The sequence below is a fragment of the Engraulis encrasicolus genome, chromosome 7 (genome assembly GCF_034702125.1).
Source record: "Engraulis encrasicolus isolate BLACKSEA-1 chromosome 7, IST_EnEncr_1.0, whole genome shotgun sequence".
Taxonomy (NCBI): domain Eukaryota; kingdom Metazoa; phylum Chordata; class Actinopteri; order Clupeiformes; family Engraulidae; genus Engraulis; species Engraulis encrasicolus.
The window spans coordinates 55,590,844-55,609,038 of NC_085863.1; the positions used below are offsets into that span (position 1 = coordinate 55,590,844).

At 43.8% G+C, this 18,195-nt stretch overlaps 3 protein-coding genes across 5 annotated transcripts in view; all 3 read left to right on the top strand.

The window, feature by feature from the left end:
• On the top strand, nucleotides 1-6,109 carry ehd2a (EH-domain containing 2a). Of its 2 annotated transcripts, none has more exons than XM_063204038.1 (7): nucleotides 1-205; nucleotides 1,316-1,606; nucleotides 2,103-2,279; nucleotides 3,387-3,484; nucleotides 3,865-4,277; nucleotides 4,634-4,798; nucleotides 5,210-6,109. In XM_063204038.1, the coding sequence occupies exons 2-7, from the start codon at nucleotides 1,383-1,385 to the stop codon at nucleotides 5,798-5,800; spliced, it is 1,668 nt and encodes a 555-aa protein (XP_063060108.1). In that variant the 5' UTR covers nucleotides 1-205; nucleotides 1,316-1,382; the 3' UTR covers nucleotides 5,801-6,109. The 2 variants fall into 2 exon arrangements, with proteins under 2 accessions (XP_063060108.1, XP_063060109.1); XM_063204039.1 differs by having other exon boundaries at nucleotides 1,371-1,606.
• Nucleotides 6,110-8,215: 2,106 nt separating this feature from the next.
• Nucleotides 8,216-12,106, top strand: selenow1 (selenoprotein W, 1). Its single transcript, XM_063204058.1, has 6 exons — nucleotides 8,216-8,435; nucleotides 8,901-8,925; nucleotides 9,045-9,098; nucleotides 9,217-9,291; nucleotides 9,489-9,579; nucleotides 11,778-12,106. Exons 1-5 carry the CDS (start codon nucleotides 8,257-8,259, stop codon nucleotides 9,561-9,563), a joined length of 408 nt encoding a protein of 135 aa, XP_063060128.1. The 5' UTR covers nucleotides 8,216-8,256; the 3' UTR covers nucleotides 9,564-9,579; nucleotides 11,778-12,106.
• A 2,910-nt stretch (nucleotides 12,107-15,016) lies between these two features.
• The window catches only part of akap10 (A kinase (PRKA) anchor protein 10), a 21,219-nt gene continuing 18,040 nt past the window's right edge, over nucleotides 15,017-18,195 (top strand). For both annotated transcript variants that reach the window (XM_063204029.1, XM_063204030.1), the window contains exons 1-3: nucleotides 15,017-15,192; nucleotides 16,696-16,746; nucleotides 17,431-17,616. In XM_063204029.1, coding sequence (XP_063060099.1) covers nucleotides 15,171-15,192; nucleotides 16,696-16,746; nucleotides 17,431-17,616 — 259 coding nt within the window. In that variant the 5' untranslated portion in view covers nucleotides 15,017-15,170. The remainder of the gene's footprint in view (nucleotides 15,193-16,695; nucleotides 16,747-17,430; nucleotides 17,617-18,195) is intronic.

The window sequence follows — 18,195 nt, forward strand, 5'->3', positions numbered from 1 at the left end:
TTTAGCTGAACGAGGTTCTTCACTGCTGCAATGTGTAGCCTGATTGCTGCACTGTCAGATCTTTGGAATTTGATAATATGAGAGTTTATTCGGTGGAGATCCTCTATGAAGATGCTCTGAATGCATGTGATTAAAATTACAGAGCATATACCCCGTGGGAAATATCAAGTTTTTGCTTTTCATCAGGAGTGAAAATCAGCAAAAGGTAAGATCCTGAATCTTGTATTTCTCTACTATATACTGCATATATTTTTTTTCTTGGAAAGTAAGACAATACCATAGTGTTTTGCTGTGCATGCAATAGTATTTGTCTTGGTCACTGATGCAGGGCTTGTCTACATCAGTACATCAGTATTGTAATTAATCACTTCACCATAGCACCATCTTACAATTATTTGTATTAATTTGGTGAATGGTGACTCAACACTGTGTATACTGTAATGATCAGGCCTAAAAAAATTTACATATCAATAATTGATAAAAAAAGACATCTCTTTTTTATTTAACTCAGCTCTTTCTTCTTTTGAAAAGAGGAACATCTCCATCCTGGCCACTCTCCTCCTTTGTTCACGCCGGCTCCCCACCCATAATAATCCCTGGTCCTTGCTTCCCATTTTGATTGGCATGTAAATTCATTTTCACACACCGCACCCATTTCCCCCTCCCTCTTCTCTCTTTCTTTCTCCCTCTCTTCTCTCTCTCTCTCTATCTCTCTCTCTCTCTCTCTCTCTCTCTCTCTCTCTCATGCTCTCTGTCTCTGTCCTGCACTTTAAACCTCCTCAGCAACTGTGGTGTACACCCTTGTGCTGTTACTGTCTCAGGGGCATCTGAATGGGGAACAGCTGTGAGCTCAGCGCGCCTTAGTCAGCCCGAGCAGAAACGGTCACCTCCCTGTTAATACTCGGGGAGATTAATGAATTAGGCCTACTCCAGGGATCTCCGAAATTTTCTTTCGGATGCATGCACTAGTGATCTTTGGACCATGCTACTCCACTTAAAAGAGTGTTTGTTGTCGAGAGCTCATCAGAGCTCAACTGAGTTCATCATTCTTTGCTGTCCAAGTGACTGTTTCTTCCCATGCCTTGTCAGGGAATTGCGTGCAAGTTTTTATTAATCTAATTCTGTTATGCTTTGTGCACACACACAGTTCCTTGTGCATTTTTTTGGTTTTCATTACAGTCCCATGCCATCCACATGAGCTGAACTCTACCTTGCCTTTATGAATAACCCCTTGACACATTCCTTCTCCTCTTGTTTCACTCCAGGGACACTGAACGGTTGTGGTTTTTTTCTTCTTCTTCTTCTACCGCTGCAGATTGTGATCGTGCGTGCTCCAGAATCTCTTAAAGCCGCTGTGTATCCCTCCACAGACGTAAGCCACCATGCCTTCATGGGGACACGGCGAGGACGTTGGCAAATGTCTGAAAGATATTCAAACCGTCACTGAGGGGCTGAAGACCTTGTACCGCGAGAAGCTTCTGCCTCTGGAAAAGCAGTACAGCTTCTCCGAATTCCACTCTGCGGGCCTAGAGGATGCAGACTTTGATAACAAGCCCATGGTGCTGGTGGTTGGTCAGTATTCCACAGGGAAAACAACTTTCATCAGGTAACAGAACACCTGTGTTTCAAATGGGAAAGTGTTTCATATTCTGGAAATGAAACCAAATTCTTGGAATGTAACATAATATATATATATATATATATATATATATATATATATATATATATATATATATATATATATATATATATATATATATATAAACTTAATGGACAGATCAGGGTCCAAATTAAACATACAGTAGAATATACACTTACATTATAGTAATACATAAAAAAAACACCCATACTCACTCACACACTCATCCTCCTCACTAGGCCTACAGTACCACCTTAGAGTCCTAAGCAAAATTCTAAGAGCATCATGATATGCCATCTTGATCTTTTTCTTCACAATTAATTTCTTCTTCAATATAATCAATAGTTTATGACACCTTGAGTCTGTAATAAAGTATTCAATTCAGTATGGTCAAAAAAATCTGCATGGTGAACTATTTCAAACAGCATAACTGACTGTCTTGACTGCTTCTGTGTTGCCGCAGATATCTGCTTGAGCAGGACTACATGGGGAGCAGAGTGGGGCCTGAACCCACCACAGACAGCTTCACTGCCATCATGTATGGAGACATGGAGACTATCATCCCTGGCAACGCACTGATTGTGGATCCCAATAAGCCATTTCGCAAACTCAACCCATTTGGCAACAAGTTTCTTAACAGGTAAAGGGTGTATTTGGTGCGTGGTATGGGTGGGTAAGACAAACATCATCAAACATTGTCAAAAGACAACGAAATACTCCTGAGAAAGGGCGTACTATGCGTATTCCCAACACAAACTTCATCATCCAAATGGTCCAGATGTTGTCTTTAAATCATTCTAATCATTATTTATTTTTATAACAAATATTTACGTTAACATTCCAGGAGGCGCCTAGCATCAACAAAAGATAACAGATATATGTTCACCAAATTTATTAACCAAGTCAGCACGTCTGGCTTGGCCCCTTCTTTGCAGGGAGGGCCTTTTGCATTTTATTCAGAAAGAACAAACAAGAAGGGACAGGAAGTGAGTGGGAGAGTAGGGGGAGAGTAGGGGGAGATTGGATCACATGTAACTGGGATGGACTCAAACTTGGCGATGGGCACAATGACCAATGCTCAATTGCTGTTTTCACTGCATCCCCTTCAAATAAACATTCAGACAAAATGTTACTAGATATTTTATTCATCTCAGAGTTAGCCTCCAAGTATAAATAAGAAAATGGGTTATTTTTCTGGATCTTTGGCAGTGTGATGGATGGCTGTGTGTATTTTTTTTTCCTTCATCCTTTGGTATGCAACCCCTTTGATATGTTTTTTGTTCATAGGAACAGCTGGCGGAGCAGACTTTGTAATGAAGCATTATCCTTTCTTATCCACACACACACACACTCGTGCGCGCACGCACACACACACACACACACACACACACACACACACACACACACACACACACACACACACACACACACACACACACACACACACACACACACACACACACAACCACCATCAACACCACCACCACCACACACTTATCCACACACACACACACACACACACACTTGTGCGCGCGCGCACACACACTCACACACACACAACCACCATCACCACCACCACCACACACACACACACACACACACACACACACACACACACACACTGCATGTGCGCATGCAGGCGTACACCTCCACATTTTTAGACATGTAACAGAGTAACAACCTCTTAACAACAACCCCTTAACAACAACTCCTTAACAACACCTTAACATACTGTAATTTCTTGCAGATTTCAGTGTGTTCAGCTACCAAACCAGGTTCTGGAGAGTATCAGCATCATCGACACACCAGGAATTTTGTCTGCAGCCAGAAAGAGATTAAGCAGAGGTAAAGAGCTGACAGGCCATTCATTAAAATCCCATTCATACCTCACATCATTGTTCAGTTGATATGGGATTTCCTGTATTTTATTGCTGTAATGTGTCTTTTTTTTGCAAGCATGCCATGTCTGTCCTGCTGAGGTGGAGTCATACTGTGCTGTGATGTCACTCGCACCTCTGACCTCTATCATGCAGGGCTGGATAGGAACCAAAGAAGGCCAGGGCATTTAATCGTGGGCCAGTTTCTAAAAAAATAGAAAAAATATCCCAAGAACATCAGCCCTTGAGGACTGTCGGACCTCCGGGAAATGCCCTGTATGCCAGAATACCAGTCCATCCCTGCTCTCATACATGTGTAATTCTCCCAACGCGCCCCTCCCTTCACAGGCTACGACTTCCCAGCGGTACTTCAGTGGTTCGCCGAGCACGTGGACCGCATCATCCTCCTCTGTGATGCGCACAAGCTGGACCTCTCGGACGAGTTCTCGCGCACCATCGGGGCGCTGCGGGGCAACGAGGACAAGCTGAGGGTGGTGCTGAACAAGGCCGACCTGGTGGACACCCAGCAGCTGATGAGGGTCTACGGCGCCCTCATGTGGTCCCTGGGGAAAGTGTTCCGCACGCCCGAGGTGCTGCGCGTCTACATCGGCTCCTTCTGGTCGGCGCCGTTCCGGGTGCCCGACTACCGCCGCCTGTTCGAGAGGGAGGAGGAGAGCCTGTTCAAAGACATCCAGGACCTGCCTCGCAACGCCGCCCTACGCAAGCTGAATGACCTGGTGAAGAGGGCTCGTCTAGTCAGGGTGAGAAGCAAATTTCACCAGCAGTTTACATTTGCATTCCTGTTTTTCATCATCACTTTTGCTTTTATTTGTACTGGAACATTTACTTTTTAAAGGTTTTTGGGGCTTTTAGGTCTTTATTATGATAGGACAGTGTGTGGGGGAGACAGGAAATGAGAGGGAGAGAAAGAGAGTGGTTACTGGGTAGGGTTGGGAACTGACCCTGGCTGGACTCAAACCAGGGCCCCCATGGGCACGCATGGTTGCCTTAATGCGCCTTCCTGAAACTTTTACTTTTCCCATTTACGATCCATGTACTTGCTTTTGCCTTTGGCTGTGTAAATGACTTCTTCTGTCTTCTGTCTCTATACATGCAGGCCCATGTCTACATAGTTAACCATCTAAAACAAGAGATGCCCATGGTGTTTGGAAGAGAGAACAAGAAGAGGGACTTGATCTACGACCTGCCGGACGTATTCCTCAAGATCCAGCAGCGCAATCAGATCTCTCCTGGTGACTTTCCAGACTGCGCAAGGATGCAGGTTTGTTGGCCTTGTACTGGAAATTGTTGGTGCATTACAGTTGTTATATCCAAGGCCACTGACAGCCTTAACTGGGCCCGGCACAATACCATCTGAAAGGCCCTACCCTGGATACATACAATGTAATGGGGACCCAATTCCAAGCTCTGCCTCTACCTGGGCCCAGGAGAACATACCCATGTGTCCCTTCCTGTTGGCTTCCCTGGTTATATCTACTGCACATGAACCAAAGCAAGAAATACACGTAATTCCATGCCTGAAAAATTCCATGCCAAACATTTCAAAGTTATTTAGACATTCTTCTAACAAATGTTCAATGTAACCGCCCGTCCCATACCTGATTTGAGGCTCCCACGCCTGAGCTCCCTCAGCCCTATATATTTACTTTGTGTGTTCCCTCCTTTTTCACAGGAGAGACTGATGAGCCACGACTTCACCAAGTTCAAGGCCCTGAAACCCAAGCTCATGACGGCCCTGGATGAGTTCCTGACCACAGACATCGCCAAACTCATGCCACTGCTGCGCAAGGAGGAAATGGAGGTGGCCAGCCAGCCTAAGGTGCAGGGCGGGGTCTTCACAGGCACCAACAGGGGGCCGTTCAACGACGGCAACCCCTTTACGCAACTTCAGGAAGACGGGGAAGAGAGCGAGCTGTCAGCTGCCGACTGGGTGGTGGCTAAAGACAAGAACAAGTACGACGAGATCTTCTACAGCCTGTCTCCACACAACGGCAAGCTGAACGGCTCAAAGGTGAAGAACTGGATGCTGAGCACCCAGCTGCCCACCTCTGTGCTGGGCCGGATCTGGAAGCTGTCGGACGTGGATCGAGACGGCCTGCTGGACGAGGAGGAGTTCGCCCTGGCCAGCTACCTCATCGAGGTCAAACTGGACGGGCACGGACTTCCTCCGGCACTGCCTCCTCACCTAGTGCCACCCTCCAAGCGCAGGAGAAAAAGCTCAAAACAGGAGGAAGAACTGGTGATAACAAGCAATGAAGAGTGATGTGATAAAGACAGACATCTACCTTTTTCCCGCCCTAACTTAACATATTTCACACACATCAATAGTCAATGCACCATTGTACACTTTAGTTGTCCAAGGCCCCAATATTACCATGTAAAAAATGGCCTACTGCATGTAGAAAAATATGGGGGTGGGAGTGAGGGGTGGGGCTAATGTAACCAAATGGCCATTGTATTTTGGCAGTATTAATACCACAAACAAACTTCAAGCCCCTAGTATGCATGCAACAAAAGTATTGACAAAGAAAGGTTGTAGGAGATAAAAGAGGACCACAAGCTTTATATGTTAAAACAGACCTCATACTTTCTGTGTTATTGTTCATATTGTACATGTGTATAGTGACAATAAAATTCATTCTACTGTATTTATATCCCCGAAACGCGGAGCGTCGGGGATGTAATGGTTTTGCGTGCGCCGCCGCCGCCGCCGCGTCCGCCGCCGCCGCGTAAGGTCTTTCGTGTTAACGCGATAACTTTTGAACGGATGTTTGGATTTGTCCCAGATTTTTTGGGTGAATGCTCTAGGGCAGGTTCATGAACTGATTCGAGTTTGGAGGTCAACACTTTCAAGATGGCTGAATTCAAGATGGCCGAATTTTTGTTTGGTCCATAACTTCTGACCAGGTGGATGGATTTGTCCCAGATTTGGTGTGTGCATGCTCTAGGGTAGGTTCATGAACTGCTTCGAGTTGGGAGGTCAACACTTTCAAGATGGCTGAATTCAAGATGGCCGAATTTTTGTTTGGTCCATAACTTCTGACCGGGTGGATGGATTTGTCCCAGATTTGGTGTGTGAATGCTCTAGGGTAGGTTCATGAACTGATTCGAGTTTGGAGGTCAACACTTTCAAGATGGCTGAATTCAAGATGGCCGAATTATTGTTTGGCCCATAACTACTGACCGGGTGGATGGATTTGTCCCAGATTTGGTGTGTGAATGCTTTAGGGTAGGTTCATGAACTGATTCGAGTTTGGAGGTCAACACTTTCAAGATGGCTGAATTCAAGATGGCCGAATTATTGTTTGGCCCATAACTACTGACCGGGTGGATGGATTTGTCCCAGATTTTGTGTGTGAATGCTCTAGGGTAGGTTCATGAACTGATTCGAGTTTGGAAGAAAACATTTTCAAAATGGCGGAATTTTCATTTGGCCCATAACTTCTGACTGGGTGGATTGATTTGCCCGGTAACACCTTATTTTAATGGTTCACCATTTCAGTGAATCTACCATATTAGGTACAGTGTAATAACCAATGTAACAATATTTAATACCATGTAATACTAGTGTAATACCAGTGTAACAATATGCAATATCAGGTACAGTGTAATAACGAGTGTAACAGTATGCAATACCATGTAATATAGTGTAATACCAGTGTAAAAATATGCAATACCATGTAATACCACTTACGCACAAACACATGATGTAAGTAAAAAATTACATTGTATTAAATATTGTTACACTGGTTATTACACTGTACCTAATGTGGTATATCCACTGAACCATTAAAACAGTATTACCATTTGCCCCATTTTTGCTTCATTTTCACAATAGTCATTTGGTTTTAAGCCTATGCACGTCATGTCACGTCTGTATGTATCATATACGTTTACGAAATGGTGGACGGGAGTGGTAGGAATGATGGGGGACTGGAAGCGTCGCGTTTCGGGGATATACCTTAAGCAGTCGAAGGCGACTGCACAGGCAGTCTAGTTATTTCTATTCTATTCTTTTGCTACTATCATGCATTTTCGTGAGATTGCCTGTCTTTGTGTACCCTGATCCGGGAAACTCGTGTGAAGGGTGAAAGCCAGAGATACTCAATGTTGAGAGGAAGAGGGTGTTGAAAGTAATGCTGCAGCAGCAAGTAGGACTGTCTTATGTTGCAAGACAGTTAACATACATTACCTGTAGAACAGGGTAGCCTACACACAAATTCCATGTTTTAAACTAATTGAGTGCATGAAAAAAGTAGAACAAAAATATCCACATAATGTTTTCAATATTGTGTATCAAAACCAGCTACATCTCAAGCTGAACTACACTGTTGTAGAACAGGGAGTGCTAACGAGGCCAAGTGTCGTCCCAATGAGTTTATGGCATGGCTATTCGTGGAGAGTCCTGTCTGTGTGGTGGCAGCACCCCAGACTTCACTCACTTGATGCCCCACATGATAATACAAACATACAATGTACGCATGCGCGAGGCACTGGTTAAATAACTACCCTTTCACTGTTATTTTTATGAGGAGAAAAGTAGGTCTTTATTTGTCTCTATTTGTTTTCTTCTATTGTCCATAGAGCTCGCTCTACCCCTTATTAATTATTACAGCAGAAGTGGCTAACCCTACGTAATCTATCCAATAGAATTGCTGTAATCGGAAGTATCCATCCAACGGGGGTGGTGCAGTTGGGAGGTCGTAGTGATATTTGCAGATGTCTCGATACTTGCTCCGCCTCGCACGCTTGACAACAATTAAGGAAATATCACCGAGAGGACATTTAATACCGAACAGCTCCCTACTACTACTACGAAGCCACCAGCCTTGCGTGTGTCCGCATCTGAGAGCCAATTCAACCAGCACTATGGGTGTGAAAATACTCGTTACTTACTGGTACGTAGCGTTCTGTGTGCTATTCCCCATAATACAGCGTGTTTTTTAATATATTCGGATTAAGGTGAAAACGCTGCCTAAATGCGGCTGGGGTTTGCATTAACCTGTGGGAATATGACGTTCGACTTTTTGCAAATGTGCTAATTCTAGTTCTGGCGACAAACGCTCGCACGTGCCACGATATCTAGCATAACGCTGCTTAAATGGTTGAAGGGCATCGATTAACACAACCGTTTGGTGTCAAAATAATAGATTTGTTTGGGAGGCGTTCAGGCGGATTAATGCATTTACGGGATAATACAATGAATCTGCAGGCCTCGTGCACAACAGATAACTTTCACATTCTGTTACATAAGAATGGTGTTCTCTGCTGGCTTCTGTAAAACTTCATTTCGCCTCACACGACTGCTTTCTACCTTTTTAGCCTACTGCTAGTTTTTAAATTACGTTTTTATTTGCTTTCAGTGGTGGATGAGGGTACAAGCCCAAGGTAAGGCCGTCCTTTCGTCATCCCCTCACATACATTTCCCCATAAGGTGTTGTATTACACATTTCACACAAACAAACCCTGATGTTTTTAACGCACATTCAATGTGACATTGTTTACAGTTCACCAAGCTCAAGACTCAGCTTGAGGATGAATTCCCCGGCGATCTTGACATAGTAAGTCTATTCATAATGTCATGGCTATAACACCCATTTCGTTGATTTTCCAGAGCATGATTTCACTTTGTTGAATGGCAAGACTGAATGGACAACTGTTGTGTTCATATGTTTGCAGACTGGTGAAAGCACTCCATCCACAACTGGGTGGTTTGAAGTGGAGGTGGGAGGGACGGTGGTGCACTCCAAGAAGGTTGGTCTTCCTTTTTTGCCAAGTCATGCAGACATGACCAATTTGTCTGTAGTAACAAGTCTATCTGGAGCTCAGAATTCCAAGCATGTCGTCATACAGATAGCACCAAGTTTGTTGATGTTGCAAAGTATTGGATGGCTCTGCATACCAATATGTTTCATCAGACACAGCATTGTCATGATGCTTATGTTTCTCAGAATGGAGAGGGATTTGTGGACGATGACAAGAAAATGGCCAAGATCGTCAGCGCCATCGAGAAATGCCTAGGTTGAGTGTACACTGTAAGAGGTAAGGAATATTTGTTTGGTAACGTTTTCATCACAGTCCAGCCAAGAATGGTCTTTACATACTGACAGAAATGAAACTATGCATCAACAAGAAATCACAGAAGTTTACAGCCACTTTATCAAAAACGATAATTTGCATCCGTATACATGGGTTCGCAGTGTTTGTAAACACAGTATTATGATGAGGGGCAAGACACTGGCAGCCAACCACGTGAGCTATTTTTTTTTGACCGACAGTGATTTTCCAACAATCAGAGGTTGAGTTGTGCGCAGCTAGGTTCGCACAGCCAGTGGAAAACAAACATTTGGAACCCATGTATTGTATCAGAGTTTTGTGTTTGACCTGGTCAGTGTTTGGTACTGTGCAGAGCCATACAAAGGGGAGAGTTGCGCGATTGGAGGACCAGGAATTAAATTGCTGCCCTTCAACGAGATAAGGTTGTGCCTAAAGCGGCTGTCTTTCCATAGACTCAACATAGAACCACCACATTAACAGCCAAAAATAAGGACTAACAAACTATACTGCGGGGTAATCACCACAAATATGTAAACTATCAACTGTCTCGGTGGTGATAATCACAACAGTTTTACCATCTGTGATGTTTATCTGAAGTTATTACTACGAACAGCAAGTCTTGTCATATTCCCAGCATTGCATCGCATCGCATTTGCTGTGTGCTACGCCCACTTCTAGGCACTAACATTCGCCACGCTTAAGCAGCTCTGAGACGCTAAACAGCTAATTTTGCTAATGCGGAAGTTGGCCCTAGGACACAGTGGAGATTGCTCGACTCTCCCCTCTGTATGGCTCTGGTACTGTGGGTTCTCTTAGGCACCAACTGCTGCACACAGCCCCAATGGGCATGCTCTAAATAAAAAAATTTCAAACGGCAAGGTCAAACCTCTCTCCAGGAGCACTAGACCGTGTCTTTCAAGTGCTCTTTGCTACTTGGTGGGTCTTGCATTCTCTGTGCACAAGAGGTACTCACTGCGATCAGCACATTGTGGAGGCCACTGAAGTGCTTTTACTTCCCTCTTGGCTTTCACACGATTTGGACTGTGCTCAGTCTTTGCCTTGTTAGAAGATGTAGCTACACCCTAGCAATTTTGGAACAGTCCTGCTGAGAACCTCTTAACAAGAGATGGAGGGGGAATCCCAAACGGGCCCACCAAGTAGAAGAGAGGAATTGAAAGACACACTCCAGCCTGTGAAGATTTTTTTGGCAAACTAAGCAAATGTTGACTGGCGATCTTCCTTACAGTGTCTCTTATTATTTGTAAAGACTGTCTATGCAACATTTTCAAGTTACGTCATCATCTTCACGTGTCAAGCAAAATAAGTGATTAATAGGCAACTGCTTCCGTATTCTGTGGGATGAAAACCGACTGACCCAACAGGAACAATGTGAACCAAACTAGCCATATGCAAAATTGACTTTGTGACTCCTCAATAGACAACATTTTGACTGCTGGGATGAAAACATTCAAAGAACGAGGGAGGGAAAACCTTTTTATGCCAGTATATGATGCGTAGATATGGGAGAGGGCTCAGCGGATGCTGAGGAGCGTAGTGCGAAGAGGTGGTAAACTTTCTGCTAGAGATGGGACCAAGTCACTAATTTGTAAGTCTCGAGTCTTTCCAATCAAGTCTGAGTCAAGTGACAAGTTAAGACACATTTGACCAAGTTGTACCTGTAACATATGGGCTACCGTAGGTGCGTGGTTACGTCACGTCACACAGACCCCCGTCTATTTTAACCAGCTGTGATGTGATTTAATAAAGAAGTCAGGACCAGAGTGAATGCAGTCTCTGTCTTGTAGAAGTCTTCAGTAGAGTTTCAATTTGAGTGTTCCACAAGTGCCAAAGGGGGAAAGTACTACAGTATTAAAGCAAAGTCCAAGTCTCATGTATTCTATACACAATCTTGACAACTACTTTTGGTCATGAATTCATTACCTATCCCCACTGTCCACCTATCCACTATGTACTGCATGTCCTCCTTTACCAGTTGTATTTGTGACATAAAATAGTAGGCCTATTGCTACTGGTTAATGGAAAATCATTGAATTTAATTTTTTCATGTAATATTTTCGCATACAAAGGCAGAAAAGATGAATATATTAAACGCTTTCCCATTCTGTGCTCGTGTGCCTTGCAAGTCCTAACCTCTTGTTCTGTTTTCTGTGTTTGTCCTTCAGCTTGACGGCCTCTGCTGTTCTTTGTCCGGGGAATTGCGAATGATGGTGTTACCTGAAGTGTGTCCGGCATGGGTAGCACCTGATGATCCAGTCTCTTCCTCGGAGACTGCCTGCAGTGTGTTTGTGAAGCTCCAACAGTTGTTACACATTTTTTTTTCTTTTTTTTTAAAAGCATTATGTGTGTTTAAATTGGAATTCATGTACGGGCATTGCAATGCATCCATATAGGAAACCATCAAATTGTTCCATCAACAAATTGGTCTGCTTTTTGAAAGTACGTGTCAATGTTTACAATATCAAACAATAAAAAAATATATGGTTTGAAAATACTTGGCTGCTTGATCATGAGTATAAGGGACTCTGAGTATTGGGGATTTATTTGTACCTAGGGAAGAGAGCAGCTGCGTTCTGAATGTGATTTTGGATTACATAACCTAGTGCTTCATGAAACATTACGACTTTAAACACTTGTGGGTGTAGAAATAATGTTATGGTGAAGTAAATGTCGTTTTAAAGACTCCTGACATTTCACTTTGGGGGTTTAAAACATTTTTAGGATGCAACTGGTGCGCCCACCTGAAATACTTACAGCAGACTTGTATAATTTATGTTGTGTGCAGGGGTGTGGGCCAGGGTGTAACCCCTTTTTTCATTGACGTAAGTGGGTCCGTCTTGACTCGGCTGAATAATGGCTAACATTCCAAAAACGAGGTGTCGTCTCCTATGTTTCTTCATATTGCTGCATGAAGTCCCATGGAAACAGCCCTGCCTCCTGAGGAATCCTGTTGGGCCGGTTGTCATAGCCACATGTGCGGAGGGCAGCTGCTGCACCACATGTTTTGATTTCCTCCATGCAATCCCTTGCCTTTTAACGCAGGGAATGTCCCTAAGGCCACAGTGTTTTGTAAAAACCTGTTAGTGGGATGTCTCACTAAGTGCAAGGCACAGGCTCAACAGTCAGACCATGCTGGTGGAATGACTTGGCAGAATTGTCACAGCTAGTGGGGGAAGTGACAAGCTAATTAACAATTAAATAAATAAATTGCAACCCTAACCTCAGAATCGAATGTTTAGTCACTACACATTCCCATTTAGTAAACCTACCTGTTTTTTATTTGAATACATTTTCCTACAGGAAATAGTCGCCATCCCCAGAGCCATCTAATAACAGAGTTACGTCACTCCCATAGACCTCTATGGACCAATCTTTCCACAGCAATGGCGGCTCTCATGGAGCCTCACGGAGCGTTAACATGGAAATCCCCATTGACTTTAGTTCTATTAGAAGTTACTTAGTTCTAGGAGGTGGCCGTAGAACACAGAAAATGTGGTAAAGGTAGTGTAATTTGTTTGTACTTAATCTTTGTTTGGTATGTGATGGTTCTGTGTTAGTTTCCAACGAACAGAAGTTTACTGTTAAGACACATTTTAATCTACGCGAATCACATCACCAACCGACTTCCTGGTCCCCGGTTTGCGCAACTCTGTTATTAGATGGCTCTGGCCATCCCTTTCTTCCTATTGCTTGGCTACAGCTGAATTGTATTGTGCCCGCTGAATAAAGGGAAATGACTCAGTGACTTGGTACAAAATATCTTGACCTTGAGAAAATCAAGGTCTAGTAAATCACATGTCATCATGATTATTAAAGCATACAGTCATTAACCCCAGACTTTTTGAGGGAGGACTGGTAAGTTTGGATCATTGCTGTTGAATTCAGAGGTACATTGGATCATCCAAAGGCGTGGTGAGGCATTCTGCATCAGCTGTGGCTAATGGGAACAAATTGTTAGTCTTTTTACATTAGGATCCAAACGAGATCAATTATTTCATTGGAAGAGGTTGAAATAAGAATGCATATTTTTTTTGACAGATGCTGCATTTCAATGTATTTTTTATAGACATGATATTTAATGAAGGATGAAAACTTTAAACTTGTGTGCCTGTGACAGACCCATTTTAATCGTTGCAAAAGAAAAAAAAATGGAGAGTGGCACAAAACCACCCTTTTCAGTTGAAATAAAGGAAGATTATGCAACATGAGTGAAAATGACACCGACTGTAATGTGCAAGAAAATGACACCAACTGTAATGTGCAAGATACAAGGAACAAAACAGAAATTAATATGTATAGTATATAGCACTACAGCACAATGCATATTACAAATAGATGCAGCTCTTCCATGATCCCTGTAGGCCTGAAGCTGACACTGTTGTCGTGGAGTGAGTCAGTTCCTTCTCTTTGTGTTTGAAACACATGGATACAGGGCTGGACTGACCATCTGGCATAGCGGGGATTTCCCAGTGGGCCAGAACCCTTCTGGGCCCCTATTTGTGGGCCCAGCACCCTCGTGGGCCCCTATTTTCCGAAATATAAAAAAAATAATATATTTGTTTACATTTCTGATAAAAGTGGCCCACGGGGATGTGGGGCCCACCTGTGAGTTAGTTCTGTGCCGCTAATTATGAGGGGCCCCTTAAAGCCAAAAGTGCCCAGGCCCTATTTTTCCCCCAGTCCAGTCCTGCATGGGTATGTTGGCCTGTATGTGCTGGCAAACCCTACCTTATAGACGGAGAACGGGGGCTGAGGGAGTTGTTTAGAAGGCTGCACCCATAGAGCAATGCATCAGCAGGGTGTAACCAAACAGTGGCATATCCAGGCGTGGGTGGCGACAAACAAAGTTGAATAGGAAAATCACAAATGTGAAGAACCAATGCCAATGTACAGTAAATGTACATGTGCTGCTAGGGAATAGTTGCAGTTTGTAAGAAAGTGTAGTTTGTAGGCGTAGATATGACCCGTAGGCATAAAAGGAATATGGGTATTTTCACAGTTCTAAATGGTGACATCTACTCTACACACATAGGCATATGCCAACAATTTCAACTGATCTCATTGGTTACTAAATGATATGCTGCTTCAGATCAGGACCAGTTAAGTTTAGTTAAATTTAACTATTTAAAATAGTGCATCCTATAAACACATGATGACACTGAGATCCTTGTGTGATGATCCTTTGTCAAGTTCTCTTCCGTGTGCCTTGCATGATGGGCCTTCTCTGCCTGGGTTTACCTTGTCATTTGGTAATCAGAGTTACTTTGAGGACGGGTGATGTAAACGCAGAGCCGTCAGAGCCTGAGAGCCGTATGTCTCTGCTGCCCTCCTGTGGTAAGATCAAGGCAGTGACGTTTCCCACAATGCTGCCGCAGCATTCCGGAAGTGAGACGTTTATTGACAACATGGCGACCGGTCCAACTGAGAAAAGAGGGAGGAAAATTGGGATTTAACTGCATCTGCACGGAGCTTGAAACAGTTGTTATGAATGAGGGGACACGGGATTTCACGCGATGCTGTCAGTGAGCTGAGAACATATTCACAGCGTCATTGTAACGATGTCGTTTTTTAAACGGAAAGGTAAGGAAGTAGCCAGTTAGCTGTATCCCCCGAAGCTAGCGAGCTGCCTGTTTAGCAGCTAGGGTAAAGAACCTGACCCGAGCCAACATTACCTGACAGCGGGTGTCAAATCTGGCTACACCCCGGTTGGCCTTGTTCTGATAATGCTCCTGGCATTATAAAGGTGTAGTTTAATGATGGACGTGTGAAATTTTAGCTCTAATCTCCATGTCCAATGGTTGGGGGGCTAATGGGCTGCTACAGTCTTGACTTATGATATCTCGAATGAAAAGTCATCAGAGAAGATGTACGTATGAGAACACGTATGTGTTCCCTACGGAATGTTCATTCTGCATCTCCATCCTCCTACCCATGCTGCAGTCTTTGCATTGATTATGCATGGCGAATTCATGCATCCAAGGTTTGCATTCATGAGACGGCAGTTCCTACTCAAAATCTGTTATGGGCATACAGTAGTGATCCACGCCTGTGTTTTCCCGTTGCATTGCAGAACATCTTCATTACACCCAAGGCAAATGGACATTGGGCACTAGGATAGCATTTGGACTGCAGTGTACAGCAATATCATAATATTGGATATGGCTGTCATATGGTGTGAAAACTAAACGAGTCTGTCTCACTTGGAAAGACTGAGAGAATGGTCAGCTCTGCAATGTATCTCCTCCTGATCTCCTGTAGATAACCAACATAACAGTAGCCTACAGGAATACATGTCATCTCCATTTGCATGTTTACTGATTTACAGTAACTTTTTGAAATGCAGAAGCGCAATGCATCCTGTTAGCCAGAATAACTTTGCTATTTGTAATTGATTAATTGATATGCTGTCATCAATCCATGCAGGAGTGAGGCAGAAGCCAGCAGGATGGATCAGAGTATCTTAATCCCCCAGGATATAATTCAAATGTATACCATGATGACGATTACAGCTGTCTGTGCAATGCAAGGGCATCATTTTCTAACTAGCTTGGTCCTGATGTTTTTTTCCAGTGTCATTGAATACAGGGCAAGAGTATTTACAACCCCTTAAATAATTGACATCATTCAGGATTTCCTTTCGTACTGATGATGTTCGCATCATTTGGGTCGTATCCTGTGGGGGAGCTGTTAGAGCCAGATGGATGGAGCTGTGCAAGGCAGGCCGCCTGGCTGCCCATCTAGCAACGGAACACATTTCTGGACAGCCTTTGCTGCCCCGGTCCTATCCATTCTGGCAGGTTAAAGACAGTTCATGGTGTCCTGGCTATTAGCCTCAGTTGGACACAAGGACACGGCCTTATCTTTCCCTTTGAAAATGTAAATTGATAGCGATCTTCTGTTGTTTTGTGCATGTTTGATCTGCATAATGATTTCTTGTACTTGTGTGTGTGGTGAAATTGAAATCACCTCTGTCCTTAAGGTACTTGGAAAATGAGTCATCATTCTATAGATATAGAGGCACATGTACTGTATAAACGTACCATGTAGACGTGCATACGGCTAATGAATCTTGTTTGTTTACAGCAAAAGGAAAGGAGCTCGAGAGGCCCGCAGCTGAAGTCAGAGTCGGTCGAGGTAAATATTATGATCAAACGGGGAAAGGGCTGCTCATTTAAAATGACTGACGCTTGATGCAGTTAGCTCACTTCTGCCCTCTTGAGCTGTGCAGGGAACGGGACCTGAAGGCTTTAGATAAGTGGGTGTCCGCTAAAACCTTGGCACTCCATTTTATCTGCTGTTATGGTTTGAAGGGGATTTGTTTCTCAAATATCGTCAGTGACCATGAAGGGGGGGGGGGGGTATTCTAAGAAGGCATCAGTTTGGCTGTGAAATGTCATGGCTTGACCCCTCAATGTCATAACGTCTTAACATGGAAGAAGGAAAAGAAGTTACAACTTCAGCATGTATTGACAAATATAATTTGGAATTTGTTTCATGGTAACAGAAGCTGTATTAATATTAATAGTTTATTGTCAAAATAGCTGTTCTCTATATCTTGAAATGAAAGTACCGTTAATGTCTATGTGAACAAAAGAAAGCCTTTTCTGTAAGATCATGAGTTTGCTATATACTTTTACTCAAAGTTAATGAACAGCTGCCTTTTTTTATCTGGCTAATAATCTGAAATCAATGTTTGGTGTAGCTGTCAGATCCCCAATTCGATACCCCAGAAGCCTGGGTTTGAATCCTTGCTGGGGAACTGTCCTTTTTCGATAAAGCCTCTTAATCAGCAATCTAAACATGTGTCTCTGTGTCCAGGTCCCCTGGTGCCCCACTCCCCGTCGTCCAGCCCGCGTAACCAGCATGCCATCCTGGAGGCGGCGGGCCCCAGCCATGTGGCCATCAACGCCATCTCGGCCAACATGGACTCCTTCGCCCGCGGCCGCACCGCCATCCTCAAGAAGCAGCCCAGCCACATGGAGGCTGCGCACTTTGGGGACCTCGGTGAGCGTCTCTCCTCTTACTCTTCTTCGTTTGCATTTCTGGGGTGCATTTCTCGAAAGTGTAGTTGTTAGCAGTTAGCAACTTGGGTAGTTGCCAATGGGAAACTGCATTGGAACCAATGAAGTAGCTACCGTAGTTAGCAACTATGCTTTCGAGAAATGCACCCCTGGACAGCCTTTGCTGCTTTGTCCTATCCATTCTGGCAGATTAAAAACAGTTCACAGAGTCCTATTAGCTTCAGTTAGACACAAGGACTTTGTCTTATTACATTACGGTACACTTACAATAGCTTATGCAAAGGGATTTATAGTTATTTTCAGGTTATTGGTTTCAGTCCCTGGAACAGTGTGGAGTTGGCACACTTCAGCCATGGATTGAGGTGTAAAGAGAGGGTTGGATTTGAGTGGGTGCTGTGATGCAGCACGCTAAAACACTGTGCCATATGCGGGCGACCCGGGTTTGAGTCCGGCCTGGGTAATTTCCCAAACCTACCCTGTCTCTCTTTCCCACTTACTTCCTGTCATCTCCTCACTGTCATCTGCATTAAAGGAATAAAGGGCCCAAAAACATTAAAAAAGG